At 37.0% G+C, this 13653-nt stretch overlaps 1 protein-coding gene across 1 annotated transcript in view; it reads right to left on the reverse strand.

Moving 5' to 3' along the window:
* LOC111512146 (platelet-activating factor acetylhydrolase IB subunit alpha2) overlaps positions 1 to 6848 on the reverse strand; it is a 61324-nt gene extending 54476 nt beyond the window's left edge. Inside the window, exon 1 of the mRNA XM_023168252.2 lies at positions 6623 to 6848. Within this exon, the coding sequence (XP_023024020.1) occupies positions 6623 to 6784 (162 nt within the window). The 5' untranslated portion in view covers positions 6785 to 6848. The remainder of the gene's footprint in view (positions 1 to 6622) is intronic.
* Positions 6849 to 13653: the final 6805 nt, after the last annotated feature.

A 13653-nucleotide genomic window follows, 5' to 3' on the forward strand; every position in this document is an offset into this window, starting at 1 on the left:
AGTACGATAGCATATAACATTTGGAAGAGGAAGGGATGCTTGGAAATCAATAGATTTGAGAAGTCTGAAAATTCACTGAATAGTCTAATATAATCGAATACTTGCTCTCTATTCGATCTTTTTTCTAATGTGGAAATTGATGTTAGTTTATTACATGTTCACCATTTGTACACTTGTTTTTCTCATGGTAAATTTTTTATTAGTTCATACCTAAACTCAGGTAAAATTATTAGTCATTGAGTAGGTAAAAGGTAATTTGATTGAAATTGTTATAGAATTTAGTAGTAGAATTCAGTTAGTATAATCACGCCTGAGTTATTCTATAGTGAAACATGTGTTCTGATTTTTTAAACTGTGTACACAATAAAGTGTTACCTATATATTAGTCTTTCAATCTTTCTCTTTCAATATGTACACACTGGGTTCGTTGGTATTTTCTCTCGAATTTACTTTATCTTGCCGAATTGATATTTGAGGTGGTTTTCACTCGATTGACGAAGACGAAGTTGAAAGTGCTACTATCAAGTTAGTTTTTGTAATTATGGGGCCAACAATGAGCTCAACCGGAAACAACTTAGGTTCACAATCAGTAACAATGAAAAAATTAAATATGAAATTGTTCGGAATTTGTTTTCGAAGGTCGTTCATGGTATAATATCAATAAAGACAAGGCGGAGAAAATTTGAATAGAAGTAGAAAGTGAGCGTAAAACTTGTATGGAACCATACCATTATATGGCACAAAATCAATAGATAAAAATACAGATATTAGATATTGATTGAGGGCTCTGGTTTTGATTGATTGCATTGTAGGAAAAGCTACAGACAAAGGACGATCTCGTTCGGGGGTCGATGTCGCAGCTTTGCTTTGCGACGGATCGCCTTGTTTATACTTGATATTGGTGTTTTGACTCTTTTGGCGATCCAATAGGTCACATCTTTATGCGGAAAGATGTGCTTACTTACTCATGTTTGTCTTTGAAGGACAGTCGAGTTTTCGTGGTTCAGCCTTTGGCAGGTCGACACTGTATTCTGGTGTTGGATCGAATGTTGTGTTTTTGGGCTCCGATTACATGACCGCGAATTTCCTCAAATCTAGTAGGTATGCAATTGAACCAACAGACGTTGGCGACTTCAGGTGACGCTAACTTGGCGGCTGTGCCGTTGCGATTGAATACTTCTGGCTGATTAATTAGAAGGTGTGGTCAAGCTATTTATTTTAGAAGATATGATTTTCGTATATATCAATTAGGTTAGATAACTAGTCATCTTTAGCCTTCTGAGTTTCTTCCGAAACATTGAAATTGTACTTAGGCTAATGGATTTCAATAGCTTGCTTGCTGAATTTTAGGTGTCTTCGGAGTCGATATGAAAATTTTACTAATTTTAATAATGAGGTGATACGTTTTTGGAAAAGAAAACTGATTGGTTAAATCTGCAATGAAAATAAAAAAGATTTTCGTTTTGGAGCCACATTATTTTGAAATCAAAAAATTATCAACAATATTCCGTTGAAATAAAGGAGCAATTTAGTAAAATTAAAAAAAAAATTGTTTAAATGTTTTATGAAACTTGATTCTCAATTTTTATTAAGAAAACACACTTACACAAGTTGTAGAGGAGCATGAGATAGTACTCTGAAATGTTATTCAATGTGATTCAGTTTTATAATAAAACACCTTTAATCTAGATGGACTATATCAGAATGCACTAAGAGACCCAAGTTACGATGATTAGGAGATCTAAAACTGTGAGGTGGAGAAGTACAACTGTTAACGAACTTCTAAAAGTGATTAGCGATTAACCTGGAACAAAAAAGTCAAAGGTAGCGCTGTTGCTGGCCAGACGTATCTACGTTATATTCTCATATTAAAATTTGATGAATTGGATTGAAAACACTATTGAATCTGCCCCCTTCAAATAATATTGATTTGAGGTCTCTACGAAATGAGCGGATCAACATTCTTAGACATCCAGGCCGCAACTTTGGGGCATTGATGAACAAGACTAGTCTGGGAATACCGTGAAGCACTGAATAATAACTCTAATAAGCAAAACACAGTGAAATATCTGATAACAGGCATGACAAAACTCCTATGAAGGTTCCTCCTGGGAAAAAAACTGAAAAACTGACTCCAACAGAGCAGTAATCAACAGTGGCATCTCTGTCCATTCACAAGATACTGAACAGAATAGCAATAAAACAGAGACTTCAGCTGCAGGCAATGCAACAAAGAGATAGCTGGTGATGTCTTTTGTGAATGTGGGGCATTGAGACACAAGGGGCAAGCAATTTACAGACAAAGCCTGGAAGAATATGACAAACATTCAACAAAGGACTTGTTGTAACTCATAAAAAAGATGCTGAAAATATGTGAGAAGTTATGCAATAACCCTATGAAGTCGCAGTGAATTGTGGAGACTTGGAAAAATGGACAATTTGGACAGAAATTACCCTTCAATAATAAGGACCATGATTGAACTGAGGAAAAAATTACTATTTCACAAATTCCAATGAATTAACGTGAATGAACTGGGATTCGGAAGTTTCAATGACAATGGAAAATATTAATGATACAACTTTTTCGGCAGAATTCTAACTTTTCACATAGCTTGTTCAATGTTGAAACTTCATTTCAAATATGTCCAATTAAGTCAAAACACCAGCGAGATATAGCTGAATACATTAAGAAAACGAATGCAACATCGAACTATTATTAGTGGCAGAGGTGAATGCAATGACCACCTGACCACCTAATTCGCAGAACATAATAGATATTAAATGTGACCTAGTTGTTGACAAGGATGGAAATTGTATAAGAATTTGCACAGCGTGAATAGAACTTGAATGCAGAGTGAGAACTCGCTGACAAGGATAATTACTTTAATAACATAATTCCTTTGAACGTGTTTACTGGTGAAACTAGACACTTCCTATATATGTATAGTGTCGAATTCCTCCGATGGAATAATGCAAGGCATAACATAAAAGTAATACAAAGGTTCGATCATGACCTCACTCACTTTTAAGAAACTGAACATGAAACTTGACTATCATAAAAATCAATTTTGATATTTTCAATGATTTGTAATGTATTCCAATAATTTTGTATCTCTTATGGTTCCTTGCAGATGTATTGAATAAATTACCTATAGGTCCAGAGGATTAAAGTTATATCGTTATATTGTTTGTACCCAGTACAAGAGAGGCCATGTCGGTGCTTTTTGACATTCTGAAGATATATTGTTGAAATTAATGACATAACGTCTGAAGATATGGAAAACGTTTCAGGTTTAGGAATTATATTTAAGTGACCGAATTTTCAACTTAGTACATTCATTATTATCAGTGTGTGAAAAACTAGGTGTAATGTATTAAAAAAGTGAAACCGAACTGAAAGGTATGAGGAAAACCAAGTTATGACCATGTTATGTACGTAACAGCCAACAAATATTAGACTAAACCCAATACTAATAAACATAAAAATCTCATGTTTTAATTAATGTAGAAATATAATTCATTTTCAGTCTAATTCTTCACAACTCACAGCTCTCATTAACTTTTTTACAAATTTGCCTACACGTCAAAAGTTAAGATTATATCAAAGCATGCTCTTTCTCTTGTAGCTTCTACCTCATTTTACCCTTCTCTGGCAAGTGCTTCACCTATGTCCTACTGTATCTATCACTTTAGATACATTTAAGAAATATAAATATTCACATAAATGTCACATATCTTTCAATCCTGACTGATTCATGAAAATCATGAGAATCATTGCAAATGTCAATGATAAATTGTTCATGAAGAACTATTACAATAGTGCACCAGAGAACAAACAAATTCTTGATAATCCCACTACTCTTTGATTTTTTGGATTTGTTTTAATAAAATACTGGCACATGAGAAGGATTACTTGTGAGAAGGTAAAATTGTCGATAAATATTATTTAGAAAAAGAAATCAGATATGTTGCTATGCTCCAAAACCTTTAATGCGATAGAGAAACTAAGGAATCGAGCAATAGAAGGTGATATTTTTTTGCGAAGATTACCAGTATCGAATTACACATTCAGTGGGTACTAATTTTTCTTTCGAAAATAATAATTTGAGTTATTCAAGTAATTTGAGTCGGGAAGTAACGCAAGAATGCCATGAAAATTTCGTGTTCCTTTATTCGATAGAGAGTGATGCATAAAAATTCATTGAAATGATTCCTACTATTCTTGGAAATCTGGTTTTTGATAAATTGAGTAAGGTTCACGAGATCAGGTTCGGGGATATGAGAAGACTACGAGCAAGCTTACCAAAGGAGAAACTCATCTTAGATTTTTGTGCAGAGCTAGAGACAACATCATCCCCAAAGGTGTTCTGCTGAAATCGCCATTCCCAGGAGATAGAGAGCCAAACGCATATTGGAATGCGCCAGCCGAGCACTGACTAAGTCTCAAATTAATTACCACCCTTCAAAGAGGTCAACTGTGATGCAGGATGCCACAGAACGATTTGAAGAAATAAGAAGAGAGACCTTGGAAGAGGATCATGGACCAATCTTTGCCAATATTGAAAGCAAGTACCTGAAGATCCGCCAAGACATGGAGAATACCCACAACAGAAAGTGAAGAAAGAAAGTCAACTATGAAGCCGCCAACGTCAACAACATGAGCTCCCGTCGCGCCGGCTCACGGACATAGAGGAATGCTTGTTGAGGAAAGGTCTAAATTTCGCTATTGTGCCAACATCTGTGCCCACTTTGGAAATAGTGGAATCCATCAGTTCCCTTATTGATCAGATAGAGGTAGAAGAATTCAGATGGAAAATCAGAGAACCGCTAGATCGAGAACCAGTTCCAACATCAAACATCAGCAATGAATAACGAAGATCTCTGAACGGCCTACGTAGAGATAACACCATCAACATCCTACCTGCAGATAAGGGAAACCCTACTTTTGTGATGGATACTGATCTCTACAAACAGAAGATCGTAAGAGGTTCTTCAGAAAGGACAATATACAAAGATCATACGGGATCCTACTACATCAATTGAAAGAAAGTTGTAACAAACTTTGAGAAAAAACACCAACTTCATTTTTCGCTAACACCTCACCACAGTAAGCCCCCCCACTTATATGGACTACCCAAAATCTACAAGAAGGATGTTCCGCTCAGACGGATCATTAGCTCCAGATATTCAGCTATTCAAAACTTGTACAGATTTTTACTACCAATAATAAAACCACTGTTAGGAAAAACATCATCTTTTGTGAAGAATTCAAGGCATTTTGTCGAACTACTAGGAGCAATCTAAGTCACCAGAAGACGATTGTGGATACTAACAATCGAAACGTCGTGAACTAACGTGACTTGGAATCTCTACACTTTTTTATTTTTTATTATTTTCTTTTTTCATTCCTTTAATTTTTATTTATTCAATTATTATATTTTTACTTGTAGGTTATTTCACTATCATTTCATTTCAGGTTTATTGTTGCTTAATATAATTGTTATTTTCAACTATTCTTTTTTAATTATTCTTTTTTACTTGTTTCAGGTATTTCAAATCATTTTATATAGTAAACAATGGAAGTCCAAAGTAGTGAAATTCATCACGAAACATTGTCAATCACCTTCAAACAAATGTAATGATAATAATGTTCATTTTCGTGTACATTGATGCAAATTACATACAGTGAAATACAGAAGCCATAGTTATATAAAGCTTGTTGATAAAATATACTCTGAATTCAGTGAACATCATATAAAAAAACAAAAGAAGGATATACTACTTACACAGGCGCCATCGCCAGCAACAACTATTCAATGTGCATTCGTGCATATCGGAATAATACAACACTAATTATGTAAATACGCTTATATCATATAGGTATCTATACAAAAATCTAAATACGTTCAGTTTATTAATAATACCTACATTAAATTTCAAATATACTGTGGATTGCGCTCCGATCTGTGATGCGAAGGATCGATTTTATTATCTTTTCAAATAAATTCAACGAATTGACTCTGTTCACATTGTTTCTAGTTTCACAGCAGCATACAACTGCATTATATCTAGTAACTTTCTCTCAGCTAAAATAGTATCCGAAGGGTAAGTTATTATTTTATGGTATATTATTTTGAGTAAACGCTGCTGGAGAATTAATATTTTTTTCGGATGGACCCCTGCTGCACTTCCCTGAGCTATAATTGCATATTGCAGTTGCGATTCAACCAATGAATTATGGAGAATTCTGAGGTGAGCGACAGTCGTAAGTTTCTGAGATTATGGATCCAAAGAATTTAAAAGACAATTTGTATTTCTGAAGATGCTAATTACTTATGATGACGAAACGTTGGAAAGCTCATTCAAAAATACAATCCGATAATTACAAATGCCTTCATTTTATCATTAATCATCAACATAAACATGTGTCTTTCTTCTTTTCTGTTCGGAAAACATTAAAAAATAGCTATTCCATGAAGGATTGTTTGGATAAAATCTGTGAATTACAAATCTTCAAAACCGTTAAATCTATACCCGGTACTATACACAAAAAGTTATGCCAATTGTACATAGTGAAACAAAGGAATTTAATAAAGAATTTCTCCAAATAACTTTTTCTTACCATAGACATCCATCGTCCATCGCCAATAATATCTTCTGGAGGCTCCGGTATCACACAAGGGTTCATCATATTTTCTTTATATTTCGAATGGAAACTAGAACCAACAAATAACCGCACTGGAACCAATTCACGAACTTCCTGCCGTATTCCTGCTGTAATCATCTAGTTAGTGTTACTAACGTTTGAACGCATTCATAACCTCCACTCAATCGTGATCTTGATATATCCGGTGTCCAGCAGAATTAAAGGTAATTTTGAAATACTCCTGCTTGTCATGTTGATCTCTTCGGCAGTTGACACAGAGATGGCAGGGCGAAATAATTTCTGAGAAAACCGTGAACAAGCGTGAACTGCACCCAGCCTTGAAGGTAATTTTATTTCAGATATTTCTTGTTGTCCTTTCAGCACTCAACGTAGAGATGGCGGTAGCAACGGTAGCAAGATCGTTGTTTTAGAGCACAGTTTTTTCATCTGGGTTCATCTGGTGAACGATAGGTTAGGTCAATATCATCCCGCATCAGAATCTTGTTGAAGCATACATACTTTTTGAAAATCTCTTTTTTATATTGCAAGCGTATTACTTCCCAGGAAGCAGGAATAGTACCTAAATGAATCTTTATAATACAATTTGAGATGATGATAAAACATCGAGAACTGTGAACGGCAATATTTTTACATCAAACACTGATTTATTTAGAGCATACAATTTTCCAAATTTAGGTTCAATAAGTAGAAATTGGTAAACGGTAGATAGTTATATTTTCACATCTAGTATCAGAAAAAAGCCTGTTAAAACACATATACTCTGAAAATCTCCTTTTTAAATTGCCAACCTATTGTTACCCCTCACGAAGCAGGAATAATTGCAAGTCTTGATAATGCAATTTGAAATGGAGAAACATCGATCATTGAAGAACTCGCAACGTAAGAACTCTTGAAAAAATAACCCATAAATATATTTCGTAAAAAGGGATTGAAGTTTTTAATAATTGCGGGTTATGGAGGATTCATTATACTCGAGACAACCTTTTCAGAATTGATCCTTTTCCAAATAGATTTTTACTTATATAATCTTCTGAAAGTTTCAGAAACATATCTGAAAAACATCTCGAGATCACCACAAATTAGAGTTGACAGATTCGTAATAATAATCTGTTTGAAACAATCTGTTTGAAATATGTTCTCCTTCAACTCCCAAAAGTCGGAACTGAGGATTAACTAGGTCTTACCTTTTAACGTGCGATTCCTAACACGGCTTGGGCGGTAGGCAGTGAAAATCGATAGTCCGGCCTCACAACTTGAACCACCGTTTCACCTAACGGTCGATTGAATGAATGGAACAAACCACTCACGCCAACCCAACTGGCTACCGTTGCAAAAAATGTCTAACAACCTCAATAAAACCTATACTAGAGCCTGATTTCAATCCTTTTCGGATAATAATACATGCTTATGGAGTTTCGGATATCATATATTCATACCGAATTGGCTTTTGGCTAGAGGTTTACACCGTGAAGGGCGGTACTGATATCTGAGGACTTTCATCCCGCCACCACCTCTCAGTCGCGAATCCATTTGTCCTTCTGACAAAAATCAGCTGCAAGGGTAAGGGAGCTAGGCTCCAACCTGTCTGAACTGAAGATGACTTTCTACTGGCTAGAGGTTGTGGAATGATTAATTTCAACTCCGAATAACTACCTACATCACACAGATCTAAAATAACAATTCGGTATACCTCTGAAAACATTTCAGCTGATAAAGCTGACAAACCGATATTTGAAATTTTGGCTAAAGGTTGTATATACAGCAACATGCAAAGCCAAGTGCACTTATAGACACATAACTTGATATATTTAAAATTCGAATAGAACTGGCCGATACTTGATAAAAATCTATGTCAAAACTTACTATAGTACAATTCTATAATGGTAGGCACTAAATTCTCAGAAATATTATTGCATTGAAACGAAAACATCGTTGTCAAGGTTTAATTCTTTATATTTTATCATAATTTTTCCTCGTCTGTTTAGTATAATTTCCGTACGCCACTGCAAGAGACACATTATGTCATTTCTGATAATTTAGTACAATACGATTTATTTTGATTTTTACTTCACTGGTAAACTGTTGTAACATTTTTCAGAAAACACAAAACTGGTTGAAAACAAATAATTTATTATTGAACGAGTCGAAAACTGAAGTGATGCTATTTGCAAACAATCTAACAGCAGAGGAAAAACCAAATGATATATCATTTTTCAATAATTCCTTTCAGTTGAATTTCACTAGTTCGGACTTCCATTGTCTACTATATAAAATGATTTGAAACCCCTGAAACAACTAAAAAAAAAGAATTAAAAATGAATAGCTGAAAATAACAATTATATTAAGCAAAATAAACCTGAAATGAAATAATAGTGAAATAAACTACAAGTAAAAATATAACAATTGAATAAATAAAAGCAAAATAAAAATGAAGGAACGAAAAAAGAATATAAAAATAAAAAGTGTAGAGATTCCAAGTCACGTTAGTTCACGACGTTTCGATTGTTAGTATCTACAATCGTCTTCGGGTGATGACTGGACTGATTTCTCCGAGAGATGACTATTTATAGGTCGTTCGAGTACTTTCACTTATCACCGCTTTCCTTTTCCGCTTCACTGGTTTCGTGGGAGATGACCGTTTTGGCGGGAGTTGGCCATTTTTCGCTTGATGGTGGGTTTCCATATGTTGCGTATTTCTACGCTGGCCTGGCTAAATACGTTGTTGGACAACACGTATGCGGCTTCCTTGAATTTTCTCCTAAACCTCGATGTTGTGTTGATGGGTCCAAACATGGTCTGCTATTCCTGATTTACTGGTTTCCCCTCGCTGTGTGTGCTTCTTGTGCTCGGCAATGCGAACATTCAATGGCCTCTTAGTTTCACCAATATAGGATTTTCCGCACTCACAGGGTATCCGGTAAATGCAATTCTTGGAATCGCAGTCCGCATTTGGTGGCCTGGTTTTCGTGAGGCTGCTACGGATAGTGTTACCGGATCTGAAACAGGTTCTGATGTTGTATTTGGAACCAATTCTTCTTATCCTCTCCGATAATCCTCTGATGTAGGGAAGTGCAAGCACTGGTTGTGACGGCTTCTCTTCCTTGCGAGGCTCCTGCTGTCTTATAGCCAAAGTCTTTTCTACCATCGCTTTGGAGTAGCCATTCCGTTGAAGGTCTCCTTCTCGAGACCTTCCTTCGTATTACAGAGCCCAAAAGCACGTTCTAATAGAGTCTTGATGGTTCCTCTTTTAGTCGATTGATGGTGGTTGGATTCGTGGTTCAGATACTGTCCCGTATGAGTGGGTTTTCGGTATACAGATGTTTCCCACTTAGTGTCGGTCCTCTTCACCAAAACGTCAAAGAATGGCAATTCGTTGTGGATTTCCTTCTCCATTGTGAAAGTGATGAACACACTGTTGATGTGTTTCAGGAATGCCCAAATACAGACCGAAAACAGGACAACTATGAAGCCGCCAACGTCATCAACATGAGTTCCCGCCCGCTCACGGGAATAGAGGAATCCTTGTTGAGGAAAGGCCTGAATTTCGCCATCACGCCAACATATGTGTCCACTTTGGAGATAATTACTGCAGTGGAATCCACCAGTTCCCTTATTGACCAGACCGAGGTAGAAGAGTTCAGATGGAAAATTAGAGAACAGCTGGATTGAGAACCAGTTCCAACATCTAACATCAGCAATGAAGAACGAAGAGCTCTGAACGGCCTACGTAGAGACAACACCATCAAGATCCTACCTGCAGATAAAGGAAACGCTACTGTGGTAATGGATACCGTTCTCTACGAACAGAAGATCGAAGAGGTTCTTCAGAAGGGATGATACACAAAGATCGTACGGGACCCTACTGCATCAATCGAAAGGAAGTTGTACCAGATTTTGAAAAAACACCAAGTCTATTTTTCGGACAAGGAAAGATCATGGCTAACACCGAACCACAGTAAGCCCCCTCTCTTGTATGGACTACCCAAAATCCAGAAGAAGGACGTTCCGCTTAGACCGATCATCAGCTCCAGAGATTCGGCCACTCAAAACTTGTCTAGATTTTTACTTCCCTTAATATAACCATTACAAGGAAAAACATCGTCTTTCGTGAAGAATTCAAGGCATTTTGTCGAACTACTAGGGTCAATTGAGGTCACACAGGAAGATTAACTAATTAGTTTCGACGTGGAAAGCCTTTACACCAACGTCCGGTCGAAGAAGTACTCCAAATCATACAGAGAAAGCTATCCGAAGACGGAAACCTGAAAGAGAGAACGAATCTACCTATAGAAGTAATTATGGAAATACTAGGATACTGTGTACGAAACTGTTATTTCCAACTGAAGGACGAATTCTTCACACAATATGAGGAACTGCCAATGGGATCGCCACTTTCACCAGTCACCATATGGAGTGGTTTGAAACTCTGGCCATTGAAGAAGCCCACAAGAAACCCCGAGTCTGGTTGTGATATGTTGACGACACCTTCATAATATGGAACCATGGGAATACTGAACTAGACGCCTTACTGAAACACATCAACAGCGTGAGACCTTCCGTCACTTTCACAATGGAGAAGGAAATCCACAACGAATTCTTAGACGTTTTGGTGAAGAGGACCGACACTAAGTGGGAAACATCTGTATACCGAAAACCCACTCATAGGGGACATCTGAACCACGAATCCAACCACCATCATTCGACTAAAAGAGTTATCATCAAGACTCTATTAGAACGTGCTTCTGGGCTCTGTAATACGAAAGAAGGTCTCGAGAAGGAACTAGACATCATCAAAAATGATCTTCAACGGAATGGCTACTCCAAAGCGATGGTAGAAAAGACTTTGGCTATAAGGCAGCAGGAGCCTCGCAAGGAAGAGAAGCCGTCACAACCAGTGCTTGCACTTCCCTACATCAGAGGATTATCGGAGAGGATAAGAAGAATTGGTTCCAAATACAACATCAGAACCTGTTTCAGATCCGGTAACACTATCCGTAGCAGCCTCACGAAAACCAGGCCACCAAACGCGGACTGCGATTCCAAGAATTGCATTTACCGGATACCCTGTGAGTGCGGAAAATCCTATATTGGTGAAACTAAGAGGCCATCGAATGTTCGCATTGCCGAGTACAAGAAGCACACACAGCGAGGAATCAGGAATCAGCAAATCAGGAATAGCAGACCATGTTTGGACCCATCAACACAACATCGAGTGGTCCCAAACTGAGATCTTGCACAGAGGGGAACAAAGGTTTACGAGAAAATTCAAGGAAGCCGCATACATGTTGTCCAACATCGTATTCAGTCAGGCCAGCGTAGAAATACGCAACATATGGAAACCCATTATCAAGCGAAAAATGGCCAACTCCCGCCAAAACGGTCATCTCCCACGGAACCAGTGAAGCGGAAAATGGAAAGCAGGGATAAGTGAAAGTATTTGAACGACCTATAAATAGTCATCTCTCGGAGGAATCAGTCCAGTCATCACCCGAAGATGATTGTAGATACTAACAATCGAAATGTCGTGAACTAACGTGACTTGGAATCTCTACACTTTATATTTTTATTTTCTTTTTTCATTCCTTTATTTTTATTTTGTTTTTATTTATTCAATTGTTATATTTTTACTTGTAGTTTATTTCACTTTTATTTCATTTCAGGTTTATTTTGCTTGATATAATTGTTATTTTCAGCTATTCATTTTTAATTATTCTTTTTTTTTCTGTTGTTTCAGGGATTTAAAATCATTTCATATAGTAGACAATGGAAGTCCGAACTAGTGAAATTCGTCATGAAACATTGTCAATCACCTTCAAACAAATTCCTTTCAGTTATCGCATGACACAAAGTTTTTGGGTGTTTACATTGATGAATGGCTGAAATGGTCACAACATATAGAGAAAATCTCTTCGAAGCTTGGAAAAGTGTCCTATGGACTGAGAATAATCAGTAAACATCTAGAAAAGCAAGCAGCTTTATCTCTTCACTTTGCAAATTTTGAATCTGTCATGAGATAGGAAATAATTTTTATGGGGATCCAACAAGAATACAAAAAAGAGTAATGAGAATAATCAATTACAAACATTATAAGGACTCTTGTCGAACATTTTTTAACAATAATAACATCATGACTGTATATGCTCTGTATATTTTTGAATGTTTGATGTATTTGTTTGAAAATAGAGAACTTACAAATATAAATGCTGCAGAACACGAATATAACACCAGGAGGCATGACCTCATTTATCCATATCATATATTGAGACTTAATGAAAAACCTCTCTATTATATGGCAATGAAATTTCACAAGTTACCAGTACTTGTTGAACATTCTGCTACACACCGTGGGGTAAGTAATCATTGGGTCTGGGAATCATGTGCCCTGAGCAAGCGCAGTGAGCCAAGAATGACAGCCTTCTGAATTTGAGCGGCTAAGATTTCTGCCTTAGTTCGGCAAGCCAGTATGATTTTAAGATTAGAGAGTGGACAGGGCATCGTTCCACCAAGAACTCCAATAATCAGAACAACCATCTTGACAGATTGATCTGGATAGAGTCTGCGGTGTTCGAAGAGAAAATCTCGATATTTTACATGTTTTTCCTTCTCTTTTCTGACGATATTTGTTTCGCCAGGAGCTGAAAACTCCACGACAAATATAGTTTTGCTCTGGTGGTCGAGAAGGACTATATCAGGCTTATTAGCTTGCATGATCCTGAGGGTGGTGAACGAATAGTTCCAATAAATTCGGCACTTCTCGTTCCCCACAACGGATTCAACATCTCCCGGAGCTTAGGGCAACACCGATGTCTCGTCAATACCGTAAGAGTGACGTAGATGGTAATATAGCACTCTTAGGGCCGCGTTATGTCGATGGATATAGGCCGAAACCGCATATGCTGGACATGCTAATAGCAAGTGAATTAGGGTCTCGGGCGCTTCGCGGCAGGCCCTGCACTGTGTGTCAGGAACCTCTTTACCCATCACGC

Source organism: Leptinotarsa decemlineata, unplaced genomic scaffold (genome assembly GCF_025532065.1).
Source record: "Leptinotarsa decemlineata unplaced genomic scaffold, Ldec_3_MD MMD2_tig00078346_RagTag_RagTag, whole genome shotgun sequence".
Classification (NCBI taxonomy): domain Eukaryota; kingdom Metazoa; phylum Arthropoda; class Insecta; order Coleoptera; family Chrysomelidae; genus Leptinotarsa; species Leptinotarsa decemlineata.